The sequence below is a fragment of the Miniopterus natalensis genome, chromosome 2, assembly GCF_054644295.1.
Source record: "Miniopterus natalensis isolate mMinNat1 chromosome 2, mMinNat1.hap1, whole genome shotgun sequence".
NCBI classification, from domain to species: domain Eukaryota; kingdom Metazoa; phylum Chordata; class Mammalia; order Chiroptera; family Miniopteridae; genus Miniopterus; species Miniopterus natalensis.
The window spans coordinates 181,724,255-181,745,532 of record NC_142082.1 but is presented as its reverse complement, the minus strand read 5'-3'; the positions used below and the strand labels follow the sequence as shown (position 1 = coordinate 181,745,532).

Here is a 21,278-nt window from a genome sequence, read left to right as displayed (position 1 = left end):
GTTTTCATAAAGCTATATTCAAATTACTGAGATATCTATTAAATTTTTTCTTTAAAATGATTATAATAAATGATGGGTTTAAAAATTGCCTTCACTTGGCAAATTTAAAACTGTTAACTCACATTGGATCCCAATATTGCTTTTGCAATGTTACAGTTCCTGAAACCTAAGTCTGGGAAGCACCATGTTAAAGTATCCTAAGAGACTTGGGAAACAGCCAAATCCAGCTTGCCTGACTAGCAGGTAGTCTTGGAAAGGAATAATTGAAATGGAAAGCTAACCATGCATTTCACCAAATTGTGCCTCAAAAACAAAAACCTGGAACATTAAGATTTTATATATACACATTGCTTAAGATTTTCAATGCACATTAGAATCTTAAAGACTGTAAATCCTATAGCAAGCAAAGACCAGCTTAATTCAACCTAATCTGGAAAATAACTCCTGCCCCCAAGCAAACCTATTAGTACCCCATCAAACAGCGGGAAATGTGGAACTAATCAAATGTATTGATATGAGTCTGGAAATAGAATGTGTTAACAGTGGAGAAGCATCTTCATGAAACCTGGAAAAGGGATGGGGAAGCACATCCCCCTCCAAAAAGAGTATGGCAATATTTTCTGTTGGGCTTTTCCAAGAAAGAACACATATTCTGGTAAAAAGATGTTTTCTACTTAAGTTTCTCTAAAATCTGGGGAAAAATACGTATGTGTATCTGTCTTCATTCCTCAATATGGATGGCCAGCTCCTTTTGATCCGCATGGGATGCTTTGGACAGAGAGGGCAACATTCTGATCATCAAAAATATCTATCTCCAACATGTTGAAGTAACAAAATAACTTTTTTTTTAAAAAATCACTTAAAAATTTGGTTGGTGTGGTAACTGAATAGACTGATAAATTTGATTTTCAAGACCAGCAAAACTGGGAATCACATCCTGGAATACGGCAACTCATAGGTCTTAAACCTTCAATCCTCAGTGAGACAACCCTTAGTGAATCATTAGATCAATTTAGTTGGTTAGGATAATCAGCTCTTTGGGGTTTTGTTTTGTTTGTTTTACAAAATGGACTTGAATAGAATATATCAGAATATATTACACATCAGAAAGTAAATACTTTTGCTTCAGTGTATACATTCATGTATGTACAAGGTCTCAATGCAAGTTATAGCTTATTGTAGATCCAATAAAAAAGTTTCAAAGCCACTATTCTACCCAATTATTTGTCTAACTTCAGCTTATAAACAGGAACTTTTTGTTATAAAAAGAACAGCAATTATTTTCTGTAAGCAAAGGGGTAAAAGAAACAATGGCACTGAGAATTACAAGACTCGCTGCTCTGGGCTCTTGGAAGAGGTGACAAGGAATCTTCTGCTAGGTCTCCTTACTAAGGCATTAAAGGTATTAAGCCCACCACTATACAGTCTGGTTTTAACAAAGGCATAAAGAGGGAACCACAATGTACTTCTAAAGCTGGGGGGGGGGGAATGTCCAGCCCATGAAATCATTTTGTCTGGTCCTACCAAGGCACCTGAAGGCGGGACTTGAAATTCAATAAATCTAGGAGCTTTTTTCATAGCTAATTTTTAAGTTGATAATTTTGTATGACCCATGAATGACGTTATAAATATCCAAATGGCCCTTGGCAGAAAAAAGTTTCCCCACCCTTGTTCTAAAGGAAAGCAAAAGTGTATGAAATTTCCATACTGATTAAAAAAACAACCACCCGCACTTCACAGAATAGCTGATACCCCAAACTCTTAGAGGGCAATTCATAGAAAAATAAGCTCCTCTCTCAGCTAAAATAAAATTATGCAGCAACCAAAAACCAACATATACTCTCTAGCGTGAACAAGGGTTAGTTCCAAGCACAATTCAAGATCATTTCTCCCTTTACTGATTATTACAGACATCCCTTGGAGATACTGTGGGCTCAGTTCGAGACTGCCACAATAAAGTGAGTCTCACAATAAAGCAAGTTGTAATCTTTTTGCTTGTGGAGGGTCTTGCCTCCAATTTGTACACATCTGTGAAGCACAATAAAGTTAAGCACAATAAAGCAAGGTATACCAGTACTTGGAAGGTCTAATAAGTAACTACAAAGCAGTCTAAATCAATGAGATGATTAAGTTAAAATCTCTGAACCTGCTTTTTTATAAACCACCCATATTTAGTAAATTATTATACTGGCCCAGGATGGGAAGAAATACAAAATGAGTGTTATAGTCTAAGGCCAAGCAGCCTGCATATCACCAAAAAGAAGTGAGACAGAAGCACAAAATAACTAGCCCTTTGGCCTTGTAGTGTGGGTGATGTAGAAGGGGAAAGGCTGGGACTACTGACTGAAAGCTTCCTAGAACATCCCAACCCTAATTTCTTATCTTCCCATCTGGAGCACCAACTCACTGACACCACCAGTTCAAAAAGGGGTGGGGAATGCTCCCACCCCTCCAACTAAATCTGTTTTAAAATGTAAGCCTCGCCTGGCCAGGCGTGGCTCAGTGGTTGAGCATCGACCTAGAATCCAGGAGATCGCAGTTTGATTCCTGGTTAGGGCACATGCCTGGGTTGTGGGTTCGATCTTCAGTGGGGGGAGTGTAGGAGGTGGCTGATCAATGACTCTCTCTCACCATTGATGTTTCTCTCTCCCTCCCTCTTCCTTCCTCTCTCTGAATCAATAAAAAAATATATATATTTTTTAAAAAGTAAGCCTCTGCATCTAGCATATTTCTGAACTATGACACAAACTGGTAAATTTTAAGAATTTCTACCAATGTACCACCCTCCTGACCTTGGCCAAAAAATTTTTTAATTCCTGTTTTAAATTTTGGAATCTGTGCACTTTCATAAAAAGTTCATCTTTTCATATGTAAAGGTAGGATTTGACCCTTCCAATTCAAAAATACCATTAGTATAAGCCAATATGTGTTCCAAAAAATACCAATCCTGTGAAATGCTTTGTGATGCTTTGGCTACTTTCAAAGTGCACATGAGCTGTAACGTAACCTACTTTACTTTGCATAACCCTGTGCTGTCCAATATGGTAGCCACACATGGCTAGTGTGCACTTGTAATGAGGCTAGGATGACTGAGAAACTGAATTTTCAATTCTATTTTAGTTTAATTGACTTAAAATTTAAAGTCGATACTTATTTCCATTACTGGAAAACTTGTGTATGTTTGGAAAAACTTTGATACGAGAATGTACTATTTCAACTGTAAATTTTTGAGCTCTAAATACAGATGAAGCATTTCTGATAAAAATTTCATGTTCAGATTCCTGGTCAGGGCATATGCCCGGGTTGCGGGCTTGATCAATGCCTCTCTCATCATTGATGTTTCTGTCTCTCTCTCTCTCTCCTTTCCTCTCTCTGAAATCAATAAAGATATATTTAAAAAAAAAAAATTTCATGTTCAAAATGAAATGTGTTATAAGTATAAAATACGTACCAGATTTCAAAGACTTCACATGAAAAAATGTCAAATATCTCTTTAATATTTTTCAATCACATATTAACTTGGCATTACTGTGCATACTGGATTAAATAAAATAGACATTAAAATTAAATTCAATTGTTTCTTTTTACCTTTTTAATGATTCCTGGTAAATGTAAAATAACACATGTGGCTTGCACTCTATTTCTACTGGATGGTGTTGGTGTAACCTAGTAATGTTTCCCAAACCTGTCCCACTGGAACATGCCCTGACACCAGGTTCAGGAACAGTATTTGCCATAACCAAATATTGTTCTTCCTGTGCAGCATCAAAACCTGCTGACCACATTTGAGACTGAGAAGACCTTCCCTCATTTTCAGTAACTATTACTGACTGTCCTACACAACCACCTCTCTTTGACTCCTTTCCCAGGTCCTCTTTCTCTTCCCTTCCTGTCCCCAAGGCCTAGTTCTCAGTTCTCTTTTTCACTCTCTACACTTCCATGGTGACCTCATCCACTCTCTCAGCTTCAACTATCACTTCTATGTGGATGACTTCCAATTCTTTATCTCCACTTCTGACCTCTTTCTCAAGCTTCAGCTCTACATTGCCAGCTGCTTACTAAACAGATCCATCTGGAAGTCCCACCAACTTCTTAAATTCAGTATGTCTGACCTGGAATCCCTTATCTTCATTTCTGTTGAAGATTCCCTTCATTCATTCACCTTGAAAACCTGGAGTCTCTGGTCCCCTTTCTAGTCTTATAGCAGGTTCTTTCTTTCTTTAAAATTTCATTTTAATTTTTTACTGACTTTATTTGGGTGACATTGGTTAATAAAATTATATGGGTTTCAGTTGTACAATTCTGTAACACATTACCTGTATAATGTATTGTGTGTTCACCACCCCAAGTCAAGTCTCCTTCCCAGGCCCTTTCATAAGAGTCCTTTTTGCAACGGACTCCTAACTGGCTGGCCTATCTCTAAATTCTCCCCACTGTCCTCCCCACTCCAGTCCTCCTCTTGTCCAATGCCATATTAGTATCCTCAAAATTACCACTTTCATCACGTTGCTGTCAAACTTTTAACAGGTCCCTACTATCTACCATGGCAATCCAAACTACTGAGCAGGCACTCCAGCACTCTTGTACACATTCAACCTCCCATCAATCCTACCTGAACACAACTAATCCTGCAGCTAGAATGCCCTACCCTCTAGATCCACTCTTCACAAATCTGCCAAACTTTAAGGCTCAGCTCAAATACAAGGTCCTCATAAAGGCTTCTCTGATCAACCCAGCTAACATTAGACTTTCTCAACCCTCAAAACTCCTTTGGTATGTCTCACAGCAACCACTGTGGTAATAGGAGTATGTGGCCTTATCTTCTCTATAAAATTGTATCCCCTTAACAGCATCCAATAGCACCTTGTACTCACTGCACATTGCCATCTTTGGACATTTTACCAAAGAAATCAACTTAAAAAGGAAATCCTGGAAAACTTGGGACTACTGATGATTCTCAAATCTTCATCTCCAGCGAAATATCTAATTACTCCAGATCTTCATTTAGATGTCCCAAGATTCAATAACTCCAAAATTAAACTCATTATTTCAACCCCACATCTCTCTCCTGTCTAAATGGACTCTAACTCAGTGAATGGTACCACCATCCCATCCCATCAATAACCCAGGCCAGAGACAGAGGTATCATCTTAAATTTCCCCAACCTGCACCTTTTCACACTCAATGATCAAGTCCTGTGAAATCTTCTTAAATGTCTCTGAATTCATCCACTTCTTCTCAAGTGTGCTATCAGTCCAGGCTACTATTACCTGGGATTACTGAAATACCATCTGGTCTTATACTAATCCCTCCAGCCATTTTCTATAGTACAACTAGGGTCATCTTTTAAAAATCCATTCTGAACAGGTATAATTCATGCTGAATCCTTTCAGTTATTCTCAAGATAAAGATTTCCAAACATGGCTTCTGCATTTGGCCAATGTTTACCTTTTCAGCCTTATTTCTTATTTCCCAGAAACCTTCCCTTATACATTCCAACCATGTCCAAGTATTCCATATGCAGTCCTCCAAATATTCTAATGCCCTCTCTTGCCTCAGGGCTCATGCACAAGCTGGTAGGGTTGGGTGTCCCTCCTTTATAATCACCCAATACCCCAGCACTGGCTAACCTTGCATTCAGATTCTTTCTAACTTCAGCAATGGTGCCTAAAGAAAAGCTTCATGCTACTACTATGCTAGCGCTTATCTCAATATATGGCACATAATATACTCAATAATTATTTGTTGAATGAATGAGTAAATACATAATTGTTTTGTTCTTTTTAAAAAAAATTCCAAGGTCAATGAATGAAAGTCATTTCTATATCATCTATAATTCAACAGCATTGTATAAAGAGGTCAATTGATCTACATTTTTATTTGATCTATCTTTTGAGTCAAAACTATTGATAGTTTGGTTAAATACATAGAATTTATATAGTAAGCTTAGAATAATAAAAATGAAGGAAAACAGAACGCTGCATTTCATGTTCTCCTTTGCCTTATAAACTCAAGACCAATTCATTTGAAACTGTTGAAAACCTTTTGATGCAAAACACAAAATGTATGAAAAGCAGCCAAGCAAAAGTGGATACATCAAGCAGCAGAGCCTGATGAGACAACATCAGACCATAGGAATGTAGGGACTTCAATAAAAAGAAAAGGCTCAGCACTGTTCCTGTCCTTGTCCAGGCTGAAGCTCAGTGCGCTAAGTGCACTCGCTTCATGATCCTGGGAGTCATGAGAAAGAATGGAAGTGTCTGTGGGGCCATAAAAGCCTTTCTGGTTTATTTAACTAAGGGGAAGGAAATACTTGCTAAGCAACAAACTAGGTGCTGGCCCTTCCGTACGCATTTCCTTTACACTTCACAATGTATTACCCCCATTTTACTGATAAAGAAACAGGGGCTTATGGTCACGTAGCTGGTTCTGGTGACTTTATAACTCAGGTCTAACTCAAACATTTTTACTGAGCACTTACTCCTGCTAAGCCCTGTTCTATATGCTGGGGATTGAACAATGAGAAAAACAAAGTCTGCTCTTACAAAAGCTTATGGCTTAGCGGGGGATGATGCACCACAGACAAATAATGTAATTTCAGATGGTGGTACAATTAACGAGTATTAAAAAGAAAAACTGAGTTATGTTATAGAGTAAGTAGGGAGGTGACTTAGGTTTGAGGTTTTCAGAAATAATTCAAAAGATAATTTTGAGGAGACATTATGTAGGGTTAAAGAAAATGAATAAAGTGACTATCTGGTCAAACCTTAAATGGAAGTCTCTAGAAACTACTAGAAGCAAAAATTACCATTCACTCTCCACTTATTAGTAAAGTGACCATCAAGTGAAAGGAACTATATATAGCCTTATGCTTGTCATTAACTCAAAGCAGTAGGTTAGATGATCACCAAATAGCAAACAGTTCCACATGAACCAAATGGCTGTTTAGGGCGATGGGCCAACCAAATTAATTCTTGGATTCCCCCATACCTGCAATGGTACCTAACACACATCAGGGCACAACAAATGACTGCTGAATGAATATATGAAGGAAAGGAGAAAAAAAGAACACGCTAAAATGGGTTAAATCCCTTTTCGGTCCATGTGGCTTCAATTCACCCCACCTCACTCCACCACCAGCCTTACTCACAAGAAGCAGGTGAGGGAAGTACGGTTAGTGTAAACCGAGGAAGAAGGCTGTACTAGGAAACAATGAGCATATGCTGCCCCTCTCCCAGCCAACAGTCAGAAACCCCATCTATAAGTCCCTAATTTCATTTAAAGAAAATCTAATATCCAAATGATGACTAAAAATTAGTAAGGGGTAATTATTTGGCTTCTTTAAATAAGGACTGTCCTAATGCAGATCCCGAGGATGCTGTTCTAGCTGCTGCACACAGGGCGCCTTGCTGGCCTCTTCACTGGAGTATCTCCCGTGCTGGACTGGCATTCCTGGAGGACAGGGACACTCATCTGCATTGCCTCAGGCCCTGTCCAGTCTATAGTGCAGAAGGTCAATGATTATACTGAGCTATAAAAATTACATTTCTTCAAAACTTCTCAGTCATGGCGCAGGTGGGTAGGGTGAGACCCACCCTTACTACTGTTACCTGTTAGGCCCGCTTTGCAGAGCCTGAAGGTCTCATCACCACGTCACTCTCTGTGTCTCTCGTAGAGTTGAAGAGCTAGAAGAGCCTTAGAAGTCTCCGCTTCAGTTTTTTGTTGCTGTTCATCCTCACCTGAGGATATTTTTTCTATTGACTTTTAGAGAGGGGGGGAGAGTGAGAGAGAAACATCGATGTGAAAGAGACACATCGATTGGTTGCCTCCCACACTTGGCCGTGGGGGCCAGAGAACAAACCTGCAACCCAGATCCATGCCCTTTGGTATGTGGGTCAACACTCTCCCACTGAGCCACACTGGCCAGGCCTCTGCTTCAATTTTAAGTTTATGTTTAAAGGGTTGTCTTAAAGGTGACAGAGAATAACAAATGGCCATTCAAAGCTGAACAACAGAGTTGAGTTTGCACCATATACCAAAGTTCCCAATGCTTCCTCTCTGGCACCCAGATGGAAGGATTAAAAAACAGTTTAAAAATAAGATGCCACTTCTGATAGATGAGTGCTACCAATTTTTGTGATGTTTCAGTAAAATCTTAATAAGGAATCTGTGACACTTTTTCCTGAGACAGAGCAGTGTTGTGAATAATGATATTACTATAACATCACAAGTAGACCCAACATAAGGGAACATGGATTGGGGAGAGAGGAGCTTTAGCAAGGATTATGTTTATTTTCTCCAGTTAGAAACTTCCTCTGCATATGTCATCTCATTTTTAAAAACCACAACAGGGCCAAGCTCTCATATCCCTGGGTTTTGCTCTTCATAACACCAGCCACATCTCTGAAGTTTTTAGAGCTTCATTTCACACTACTGACAGAAAGAAAACTTCAACAAAAGACATAAATCAGATACTATCCACCCGCACACTTGATTTATTACTCATTTTCATTTGCTTCTGAATTACCCTAGTTTTGGGGTGCCATAAGGACTGGCTCTGCAGAAACTGAGATCCAAAATGGCAGCTGAGTTTCTAAAACTCACCAGAGCCGAAACATGTAACATGCAAAACCAGGTCTTATTTATCTCACTTTTCAACCTGTCTTGGAGAAAAGAATATTTATAAAAACATTTCTAATAATTAGATGGCATTTGTTAATGTTCATTAAAGCATTCTCTTTCTTGCCTAAGAGAGCAGGCAACCTGCTTCTGGTTCCTCCGCTCTGCAAACTGAATTAACCTGCTATTCACATGTTGACACAGTCCACAAAAAAACAAGCTAATGGCAAAACATAGAAAGCCTAGGTTTTTCTCATTCTTCTGTAAGACCAACTTAGGAAATGGGTGTAAAATGAATCATCAAAGAAGTAAAGCCCCAAATAAGCACTTTCATTTTCAGAAAAATAACAGCAAAATCAGAGCTCTAATTTTTCTTAAGTCCACCACAAAGCAACACTCTCTATCACTATGGCACTGTCTATGTCTTTTTCCTTTAAACTGAAGCTGCAAAAAAATTTTAAGAGACAAATTTGTTCCAGACTACCTCTTTAATGTTTCCAATCCTTCTTACACAAAAGCTGAACTTGTATCACCAAAAAATTTACAATGAATTTAAAACCATCACTTACTTCTTATTTCCATTACTAATAACATTAGTTTTAGAAAAATAATAAAATACTTGCTCTTTAGAGACAGAGCACTTTAATTATCTTTATGTATTCAAATGGAAAGTCTTTTTGTTAAATTAGCGTGAAAGTCCCTTCATCTACACACACAATTGGCCCAAAGAAACAGGCCATTTTCAGCACAAGAGGCCAATCCATTTTAACAGTGAATAAAGCTTTTGAAAGCACTACACACCCTCTTCAAGACTGTCAAATTTTCAAAATGGTCCAGTATTTTTTCCATTTTTTTTTTTTTAACACTTTCAGGCCCAGCAAGCATCTTGTAATTAATTAAAAATGAACAAAAAGCACACAAAACCCCAATGCTCCCTTCTGATTAAAATTATTGCATTTAGGTATAATTAGCTTTAATCCAAGTCTACATATTTAATGATGGGGATATGACAATTCAACCAATTTGCATATTTTAAATACCTTTCTAAACTATACTTTGTAACAGATTTAGAAGAACAGTCTCTTTTTCATGCCAATATTCCCAGGCATAAATCAGGATACAAATTAGGGGGAAAAAGAAAGAAAGAAGAAAATGAGGCCTCTGAGCCTGGGATGTGCTGAGGGGGTGGGGTCATTTACGCCAGGGGTGGGGGCAATTTACCCGCCAGAGCACAAACTACAATCCTTTCAGCCCACCAGACCGAGAAGCATTACATCACACTCTCACAATGATAGGGGGAGGTGGCTCTGAGAAAGCAAGTTTTCAGCTTTCTTCCCTCTCTGCTCCCAGGCTTTCTAGAATCCTGCATTAGGAGTAATGGAATTTAACTTCAGGGCACTGCACAGTTTCATAGGTAACGAACAAATGTACGTACACAGATAACTACTTATTTATGTGACCCTCAATGACCAATTCACAATGGAAACATGGCCAAAACAGGCCAACGCACACACAGATGCTGAATTTGTGCTAAAAAGCCCAGTTCATCTGTATAAAATTAAACAAAAAATGTAATCCGTGAGAAATGGAGGCAGCCAGTCTCCAGGGAGAAACTGATAAAGAAATAATTCCTCATCAGGGTGAATAGCTGTTTATATCTTTTAAACATTATGTTTACAAGATAGTCCAACCATTGGGTTCAAACCACGATCAAAATAACAGCGCATCTGGCTGCACATTTGAGAACACACAGAGACCCAGTGCAAATGAGCGCGCGCAGGAGAGGGGTGATCCACACATTGCTCCGGAGGTTTTCAAGCAGGGGAATCTACAAACCCCAAACCTCCCGGTGTTCACTTGCCCCCAGCCTGATGTCTAAAATGTATCAGGTCTTATTTTAGGTTTTATATCTCTCTAGGAAGGATGGCCTAGCTTTTTTTTTTTTTTTTTTTTTAAAAAAAAAAGGCTTTCCCGGGGTAGTGCTTGCCCTCCCAGATCCTTTGTCGGCCTTAGCAGCCGAAAGAATGCAAACCCATTTATATTTATGCAAATTTTTGCAGCAGATTTAAGGGGGCAGGGAGAGGTCTGTGTTTTTTAAAAACCTCTTTCTAAATACCAAATTTCCAATTACTCACAGCTTCATTTATTGGCAAGACAGAAACGATGACGAAAGTCCCAGACATTAAAAGTGCAATTAAATCACTTCAAAATCTAAATATTTTACCAAGGCTTTTCCGTTTCTAAAATGCCGAACCAAAAGTACATCACGGGTCTGATTTACACAGATTCACGAAATGTCTGAAGCCAGTCTCCATGCTAGACAAATGTCGATTTGCAACACCACTAGTGAAACGGTTAGACAAAATCCATATAAATCAATTGGTTTTAAAAAATTGAAAATATTTACCAACCTCATAAAGTGCAGCAGTGCTTAAATCCAGCAAATTGAGGCATACAAGGTAGAAATGGAAATGAAAAAAGGTCCAAAAAATGATTTCTTTTTGTCTATCTGTATTTGTATTTTAAATATTCAGAAACCAGCAGAGACTCTGTCGGCCATTTTGGCTTGAACTAACTCTCTCACTCACTCTCCCTCTTGCTCTCTCTCTCCCCCTCTGTCTCTAAAGGAAGCAGCTTTTTGTGACCTTCAAATAGAGGCGGATCACGTGACTTCGGGTAGATTTGTCAATCAGGAAAGAGGAGGGAGCTGGGATGAAGCTGCCTTAAAGGGAAAGCGTCCCTTTTCCACTCACTTTCATTTGTGAAGCTGTTATCTCATTCTCTCCGCCTACGCACACTGAATATGAAAGTGGCAACGGCACAAGGGTAACAGATGAACAAAATATAAAAACCTTTATTGGTTTATAGAAATATGCTCAGTTGCTAACGATTCTTGTAGATCCTGGAGCTTGGCTTGCTTGCTACGGTTATTCTCTAGATGTTTGGGCAAGCACAGACTGGCAAACTGCTCTTTAAAAGGGGGCTTAAACAACGCTTTATCCAAACAAGAGACTTTAGTTTTTAAAGATCAAGGTGAAATATAGGGCACAACTGATCTCTAGCAAGCTCCTAAAATGAACAGGGAAAGGCTGAAAGTAAATATACCAAAGTATAAACTGTGAATGGCAATTCAGAGAGGTTAAGTGACTTACTCCAAATTACACAGCTAGACAGCTGCAGAACAGGGACTGGCTTCCCAAATGAACCACACTTTCACTGTTTTGGGAGTATATGTGTTTGGTACCTCCTTCCCCCACTCCGAATAAAAACTATGCTACAGCACAGCAAACTGAGTTTCTCTAGGATAAGGCAGATCTGAGTCATTAATCTACTCCCCCACCTGAGGAAGTAGTTCTGCAGCTGACATGGAGTAAGCACTAAATTAAAAACCTGCCTGGTTTCCCCCATTCGTAGGTCCCTCCTTATCACTATATGCTTCTAGATTTTCTAATCACCCAAGAAACCCACACTGGGTTTGTGTCTCTAGCCCTGGGGCTGACAGGCTGTGTAACCTTAGTGAGGCAAATCCTTCATATCCCTGGGCCTCAATCTTCTCATTTGTAGAATGTAAGGATAAGACATCACTAGATGGTATCTTTGGTTCCTTTCAGCTCTAAAACTAAACCTGACTTTTTTTTTTGCAGCTCTGTTCATCTTATCCTTGTCATCTCAATAGTAAGCCATTACCCTGCGAAAACTTCCCTTGTCCTTCCCAGTCTAGATCAGCCTTCCTGTTCAACACTCCCGTAACATCTTTTGCTACTTCATAGCCCTGGTCACAACAATTTGTTATTTGTGAAATAATGTGCTTACTGCTGGTCTTCCCCAGTATGTATGGGGATAAATATCACATCTTCTTTCATGGCTCTGTAAAGCCCCACACCATGCCCAAAATAGGTGAGTGAATGAATGAATGAATGAATGAATGAATGAATGAATGAGACCTCCATTTGGAACTGCTGGGCTGAACAGAAGAAATCTGCCACCCAAATATAAGGAATAAAAATCACAGAATTTCCAAAAACTTGCCTCCATGTATTTGTTTAAGGATTAATCGAGGAAATAAAGTAACTAAAATGATAGGAAGTGGGTAAAAGTACTCTGTGTCTATCAGACTCCATCTATTTCTATAGAGCAGAACAGGTGGGATTCCAGTGGGATTCTTCCAAATGAACTAGACAGACGGAGTGTAATCTGCCCTGCCAGCCAGCAGAGAACTGATGGATTCTGTAAGCCTGATATTCCTTGAAAAGAAACCTATGAACCCTTTCTAAATCCCACATTTGTCATCCTGGCTCTGGGCCTTATACAGTCTCCATCCTTCCATATTCTTTTACTCCCACAGAAGAACAGGAAAGGAGCTGTTTCAGGAAAGGCAGAGGGTAATACCTAGATGATCTGGCAGCTTGAATATTTATGGCGTAAATGCTTCCACTGTCTTTGCTGAGTGGAGTAGGAGCCAGGAGTTGGACTGACAATTGAGATGTAGGCAAAAGCAGGAAACTCCTAGGATGGAAATTTTGAATACTTAGTCTATTTTTATCCCTCCAATACCTTCCAGATGAGTTACGGAAAGATTACTTACGTGGAGCATGCTCAACATGTTAAAATGCATGAAGACTGTACAGCTGCCTTGTTTCAATTTGTGAAGGACATGATCTCTTCATAAAACAGAATTGTGCTAAGTCTCCATTCCCCAATGCAGAATATTATTGTATGAATGTGTATATGTTACCTTGTGTTAAGTAACAAGGTGCACAAAGGTGGGAAACATAAACACATTTTAAAACAAAATATTAGTTCTATTTTCAAATCATATGATCGATAATATTTCTTCAATATCTTGTCTTATTTATTTGTGAGATACCTCTACACTTAAAGCAATTAGTCCAATTGTTCATCTAAAAGAAACAAGTGCAATAAAAACGCTATTTCCCCTGTATTTTCAAACATTTTGGACTCTGTGATATACTTACTGTAATTTTTTCATATTAACAATTAGATACCAGTTTTAAATTATATTATTACAAAGTGAGGAAATGAAGTAACAAAAAATGAGTTTACTTTTTTTAAACAAATAGACCAGGACTTATATATTCAAATAAGTGTACTTTTTCAAAGTTGTTATCTTTGGTGACTATATACCACTATTAAAATATTTTTATTTGGAAACAAATTGAAAAATATAAATTGAACATTTAACTCAGAAGTCCAGAAAACAAGTAACAGACCCAAAAAAAGAAATTAATAATGACAAAAGCATAAACAAATTTTTTTCTAAAAAAGCGTAGAATGGCTCAATAAAACCAAAAACTTTTTTGTTTTAAAAAATTAATAAAAGTAATAATCCTTTGGAAAATATCAATTTTAAAAAAGAGAGAAGTCATAAATAAACATTAGTACAGAGAAAGAGAGCATTTTAACTACAGATTTGGATAGGATTTTTTCAATTGTGAAAGAATTACACATAACTTAAAGATTAAATAGAATGGATGAAAATAGAAAGTACCATATCAACTCAAGAAAAGTTATGAGCCCGGCCCGAGTAGCTCAGTTGGTTAAGCATCCTTCCATGCACTGAGAGGTTGCTTGTTGGATTCCCAGTCAAGGCACACACCTGGGTTGTGGGTTCAATCCCTAGTCAGTGAGTGTATGGAAGGCAACTGATAGATGTTTCTCTCTCTCCTCCCCAACACCTTCCTTCATCTCTCTAAGCATGTCCTCGGGTAAGGATTTAAAAAAAAAAAAAGTTAACGAAAATAACAAAAATCCATATCAGAAATTTGTAAAATATTCAACCTAAACCTACATGAGCCACAAATGGTTTTCTGGATGAAGTCTACCAAACTTCTATCAAACAGATAATTTTCCATGTTATCCCTACTGTACACAAACTTATAGAGATAAGAGGGAAAGCTTCTTAATTTCTTCTATAAGGCTAACATATTCCTGATACCCATCTGGGCTAATATGGTACAAAAGAATAAAACTATAGACCAATCTTCACTTGTGAAGACAAACACAAAAATCTTATGTAAAATATTTGCAAATAGAATTTAGCAGTTTTAATAGAATATTATGACCATGCAAGGTTTGTACCAAAAATGCAAGGATGGTTATATTATAAAATCTATTAACATAACTCATTTGTTCAAAAAATATGTACTAAAATGCTTTCTGTGTGTCTGACTCTGCTAGGTGCTGGGGGCATAGCAATAAACCAGATAGGAAAGGTTCTTGTCCACATGGAGCCAGCATTTTCATAGGAAAAGAAAATAACTGAGAAGAAAATAAAGAGTTTGATGGAATATGAAATAACTGAGGGAAGCTCACTTTAGATAAGGTGGCTAGGGAAGGTTTTCTCAGGAGGGGCATTTAAGCTGAGTTGGAAAGCAACTGCTTGAGTGTTCAAAGAACAAGAGGGATGGATGATCAGGACAGCAGGACATGTGAACAGAGGAGAGAGGGATGAGATGAACTTGAGAAGGTAGGTGGAGCTAAATCATACTGGGTCTTGCAGGCCACAGTAAGGATTTTATTTTAAGGACAGTGGAAAGTCACACAAGAATTTTAAAGCAGGAGAGTAAACAGTATCATTTTATCTATTATTCACCCTCCACCTAATACCTAGGGTCAACAAGCTTTTCAGGGGACTAGGAACATGTCTGGGACCTGAAAAGATACATTTGCAAGTCCAAAATACAAAAAAAAATTATAACCATAAAAATTAATAAGTGCTTAAATATCCTCAAAATATAACCCAGCAATTTTATTCACTATTAAATTTAGCATTTATAAAATTTCATTACATTTGAAAACAATTCGTACTTTGCAAAAATTCTTAAATATGTTAACTGTTAAGAACTCTTAGGTAATTATAATTTAAGTCAGCCATTTGTAGCCAAAGAATTTCAAAAGCAAAATAGTACATTCTCTTAACATGTGATAACAAAAAGAAATAAATGAAACCACATATTATGTGGGTACCTTTTAATATGTTTTCTATAAAATGGGACAAAGTCTCTAAAAATCTCCCAAAGTAAGAATTCCAAGGACCCTTGGAGGTATTATAATCACTTTAGGAGAAACAATCAGATTTATGTTTTCAAAAGCTCATCCTGGCTTCTATATGGAGACTACATTACAGAGGACCAAGAGAAGAAGCAGAGACAAGCTGGACTGTGACAATCACCATCTAGGTGAGAGGGGGTAGCCTGAATCTGGTGGAGGTGGTAGAGGTAGAGAGAAGTACACAACATATTTTGAAGATAAAACTGATTCTAACACCAGATAACTGGTTGTGTGAGGAATGCAATCTGTGACCATGAAATATAGTAAGGCCAATCAACTCTAAAAAAATAAAACTCCGGCCCCTGGCTGGGTAGTTCAGTTGGTTGGAGTGTCATCGCAATACGCTAAGGTTGCCGTTTCTGTCTCAGGTCAGGGCACATACAAGAATCAACCAAGAATGTATAAATAAGTGGAACAATCAATCAATCTCAATCTCTCTCTCTTCTTCTATCTAAAATCAATAAAAATTTAAAAAAAGACCAAACTTGACTCACCATTCATTCATGCAATCAAAAACTATTTTTTGAGCTTTGACTATTTATTATACTATGCTAGAACCAGGCCCAGGGGGATACAGGGATAACTGTTAACACCTTGAAGGACAGAGGCATGTAAATCCATAATTAAAACATAGAATGGTTTGGATTTTTAATAACCCTGCCTCAGATTTTCAAAGTGAGTATGTAGAACAGGGATTCTTAACGGTCAGTGGGAACTTAATGACATCTTCATTCATCCAATATACAGTATATTTATTGATGCTTTCTGTAGAGACCAAGCCACAAAAGTCTGTCATTGAAGAGCTGAAGATCTAGCATAAATCCTTAACCTGACCTTTCACTGCCCACCATCACGTTGTACCTCCTCATTACTACTCTCTCCCCCTCTACTTCAGCCAGATTTTAGCTCACAGACATTCCTCCGGGAAGGGAAACCCAAACTCAGGCAGAGTGCTCAGGGCAGAAGTTGTGTCCTTAGCCTCTAGTGATCATAAATTTGGGGGGAAATAAACACTAGCTTCTCTTCATGACACCACTGGAAATTCTTGCGGCTGAACATGTATTTCTTTACCTATATTTACACAATGTTATGTATTTCAAAATGTTTTACAACTACATAACAGTAACATCTCCAAAAAAGAAGCCTTAAAACATCAATTTCAAGGAACTACACAAATACATCTTGCCTTTCAAGTAATGTTTTTTTCATACAGGCATATTATTTGCCCGTAAATAAAATATAAGCTAAATAAATAAGACTTTTATTAAATTAACTGCAGTTTTTCTGAGAGCTGCATGATCTACCCTATTCATTGTTTGTTAAAGTCACCACCTTAACCTGTTAGTAGCAACCCATACAGTTTGTAGTCATTTTCAATTATGACACATGTATCTTCTGACGTTATTCTTATTGTAATTAATCCCAGATATCCAAGGAAAACCCCATAAAGTAGATTTAGAACTCATTTATTATGATTCTGAGACTCCTGGGGAAAAATACATTTTCAAAGAATTAATTTTTTAAAGTAACTTCAAATGAGAATTAGAAAATTTATTAGTAACTGAAAAGTTCCCAAAGACCTAGTACAAATGTTTATGGTTACTCTAAAATTCTCAGCAGCAAAAACTCCATGATCATAACTATCATCTATTGAACCTATTTGTGACATTTTCAAAATACCAATTAACTTGAAAAAAAACACCTCATTTCCTTTCTCCCAAAAACAATCTGAAAAGATTATACAGAAATCCAACTATTCTTCTGAGGTCCAGCTTACTGCTGTCTAATAATGATTGAATTTATTCAGTCTTTCAATTTGGTACTTCTTAATCAGTTTATTTCAACATGTATACATTTTAATGGTTCAAAGGGAAAAAAACTGATGAAAAACTGATAATAGAATGCAGAAAATTTAAAAAAAAACCACACATACAACTTTTCCTATGGCCAAACACCAAGGTTTGTGTTTTGATGATAATTATCTATAAGTAATTTGGAAATATTTTATTTTTTAAAAAAATATATCTTTATTGATTTCAGAGAGAGGAAAGGAGAGGGAGATAGATAGAAACATCAATGATGAGAGAGTCATTGATCGAGCCTGCAACCTGGGCATGTGCCCTGACCGGGAATCGAACCCTGATCACCTGGATCCCAGGTCGACACTCAACTGCTGAGCCACGCTCGGCCGGGCTATTTTATTTTTTTTAAATCCTCACCTAAGGATATATTTTTACTGATTTTTATGAGAAGAAGGGAGGGGAGAGGGGGAGAGAGAGAGAAACATAGATGTGGAGAAACACAGATGTGAGGTCAAACCTGAAAGCCAGGTATGTGCCCTAACCTAGAATCGAACCTGAAACCTTTTGGTGTACGGGATGATGCTCCAACCAACTGAGCCACTCGGCCAGTGCAAACTGGCCAACTTTTTTTTTTTTAATCCTCACCAGAGGATATTTTTTCCATTGCTTTTTCAGAGAGTGGAGGGAGAGAGAGGGAAACATCGATGTGAGACAGACACATCGACTGGTTGTCTCCCACACATTCCCCAACCAGGGCCAGGGATCAAGCCTGCAACCGAGGTACATACCCTTGGCCGGAATTGAATCCGGGACCCTTCAGTCCACGGGCCAACTCTCTAACCACTGAGCCAAACCCGCTAGGGCCTGCCCAAAGTTTTTAAACAAGCACCCAAAAGAACAATTAAGTTGGGTGGTCAAATATGAAACAAAGACTATCCTAATAAGAGGACTCCTTACTATAGCGATTGGGGAGAATAAACTTTAGTGTAAGATGAATCCAAGGGAAACAGAGCTGTAGGTTAAGGAGTTAGAGTGGGAACAGAAATAAAGATAAGGTGAGGCCAAACTGTTAGAACTTATGGAAGGTCTGTAAAATTAGTAATTCAGAAAAATTAAAAGGGCGTTTTATAGCTAGACATTTATGTTGGGAAGAATGTAATTAGTGGGAAGAAAATTTAATCAAGACATTGGAGCTAAGACATTTAGAAAACAGCACCTCGAGCACAAAGCCATGTCGCCCCACAGGGAATGAAGAGCAGTGTTTACGCCACATATTTCGTTCCTTTCTCTCAGTCAATACAGAACTGTGTTCAACACCGATTTCCTCACAGGACTCCAATGCGAGCTCTGAATACTCTCCCTTAAAAAGGGAAGTAAAAAAATGGCATCCCCAGGGAGTAGAAATAAAGGAACTGGTACAATTAATTCTATCAACAATCCCTAAAAAGGGGAGTCTATAAAACACATTATTAAATGAGATGTTTTTTAATTTTAATATGCTTTATTTAGTACAACATACACAAAAGATTACCATTTCTATATTCTTTTTTTGTTGTTCTAAAGGTACCTGGTACATTTTATACCAGGCTGTATTCCAATTTGGTTGCTAATTTTTTTTTTTTACTGGGGTAAAAAACAGATAACATTAAATTTAACATCATAACAATTTTAAAGTATGAAGCTCGAGAATAAAGTATATTTGAATTGTTTTGCAACAGATCTCTAGAACTTTTCCATCTTGAAAATCTAGAGCTCTATACCAATTAAATACTAATTCCCTATCCTCCCTCCTCGTAGCTCTTGGCAAACACCTTTCTACTCCCTGTTTCTATGATTTTGACTATTTGAGATACTTTGTATGCGTGGAATCATACAGTATTTGTCCTTTCTGACTGGCTTATTCTGTTCAGCATAATGTCCTTCAGGTTCATCCACGCTGCAGCACATGACAAGACCTCCTTCTCTTTAAGGCTTCATAACATCCTAGTGCATGTGAGCACGTTTCCTCATCCAGCCACCTGCAGTGGGCATCTGAGTTGCTTCCACCTCTCGGCTACAGTGAATGCTGCTGCAATGAATATGGGTGTTTGAATAACTCTCTGAAATCCTACTTTGAGAGATCTGTTTCTAATAATGACCTTTTGTAAAATTAACTAAAAGAATTAAGAAAGTTCAGTCAACAAAAATTTACTAGAAAAACTGAATCATTTTAGTAGGTTAAAGACCTACTCTTTTGAGAATATGAGTAAATTTCAGCACAGAGATTTAAAGCTCAGACTTGTTTGTAAGTTATATTTAAATAAAGGAGGAGAGGAGATCCAAAAGAGGCCAAACTCATTAATATATCAAAACTGATATTCAACTTCAAAAGAGTTTATAACAAAGAATCTACCCACAAACATCTTGACCATCACTGGTATTATAAATAAAACCAAAACAAAAGCCTGCCTAGGAAGAAACATGTGATCTGAAATGAGCTTTCAATAAGCATTATCAAACACAATCTATGGGCAAGTATCTGCTCCTGCTCCTTTTTGAAAAGCTGTAATAGTTTTATATTTACCCCTGTGTTAAACACATCGTGTGATTAATACTGTGTGAGTTTAATATAGTAATTATATGGCAATAAACTTAGCTTGCTGATTGGCTACAGTAGCTGGTAAACTGGAATATCCTCAGAAAAGTGATTATATTAGATATACTATTAGTAAATAAACCTCATTAAAAAGCAACGGTAGATAGAGACAGACAGACAGACAGACAGACAAGGTGTTTAAAGTTACACACTCTACTAAATCTTATCTACACATACACCAGAATTCAGCACAACTGGTCTAAATATTAACCATTAGGCATTGATATTTTTCAGTATCAAGTGAATTACTTTTCAAGAAAACATTCTACATGCATAGCCACCTTAATCTACCTATTAAAAGAACTTAGTTTCATTACAGTAAACATCATGGAAATAAAATAATTTTTTCAAGACTTCTAGAACTTATAATAAAAATGTTAAATGAAAAAATAGAGAAAGTGGCACAAGTCAGCTAACAAGAGTAACTTTAGACTGAATCCTTACAAGAATTTGTTTTGTGACCTTGAGAAAGCTGTATTACCCCTGTGCTCCCTCTGCTCCCCATAAGTAAAACAGGATATTCATATAAGCTAATGCCAATGAATGAGACCCATTCTGCAAACGAATTTAGAAAAAGTATGTTAGATTTATCTTTGCCTCACACCATACACAAAAAAAGGTCTAAATGTAAAATAAAGCAGAAAAATTGTGGATATTTCATCATGTTACGGTAGGGAAAACTTCTCTAATCAAGCACAAAACATAGAAGCCATAAAGGCTGACTGATTTTACTACATAAAAATTTAAAATGTATATTACTATGAAAGATACCCCAATGTTAAAAGAGGAGGACTGGGAGGAATATTTAAAACATCTCAGCAGACAAAGGTTAATATCTATACTTTATAAAGGGCTCCTACCAAACTATCAAAATAAACAATCCAAAAGAAAAATGCCATGGAATACTATGCAGCTGTAAAGAAGAAAGATCTTGTACCCTTTGGGACAGTATGGATGGACCTAGAGAAAATTATGTTAAGTGAAATAAGCCAGGCAGAGAAAGACAAACATCACATAATCTCACTTATATGTGGAATCTAAAGAATTTAATAAACTGATGAACAGAAATGATTCAATGACATGGAATCATGGATCAGACTGACGAATGTCAGAGGGATGGAGGAGAGCGGGTGGGTGGAGGGGGAGAGATT

General features: G+C 37.5%; 1 protein-coding gene across 4 annotated transcripts in view; it reads right to left on the bottom strand.

The window, feature by feature from the left end:
• The window catches only part of TNRC6B (trinucleotide repeat containing adaptor 6B), a 203,752-nt gene that overhangs the window by 107,676 nt on the left and 74,798 nt on the right, over positions 1-21,278 (bottom strand). The window contains exon 1 of one of the 4 annotated variants that reach the window (XM_016205301.2): positions 11,031-11,223. The exons of the other annotated variants lie outside the window; for them this stretch is intronic. Coding sequence (XP_016060787.1) covers positions 11,031-11,035 — 5 coding nt within the window. The 5' untranslated portion in view covers positions 11,036-11,223. Of the gene's footprint in view, positions 1-11,030; positions 11,224-21,278 lie in introns of those variants that run through there. 4 annotated transcript variants of the gene reach the window in all.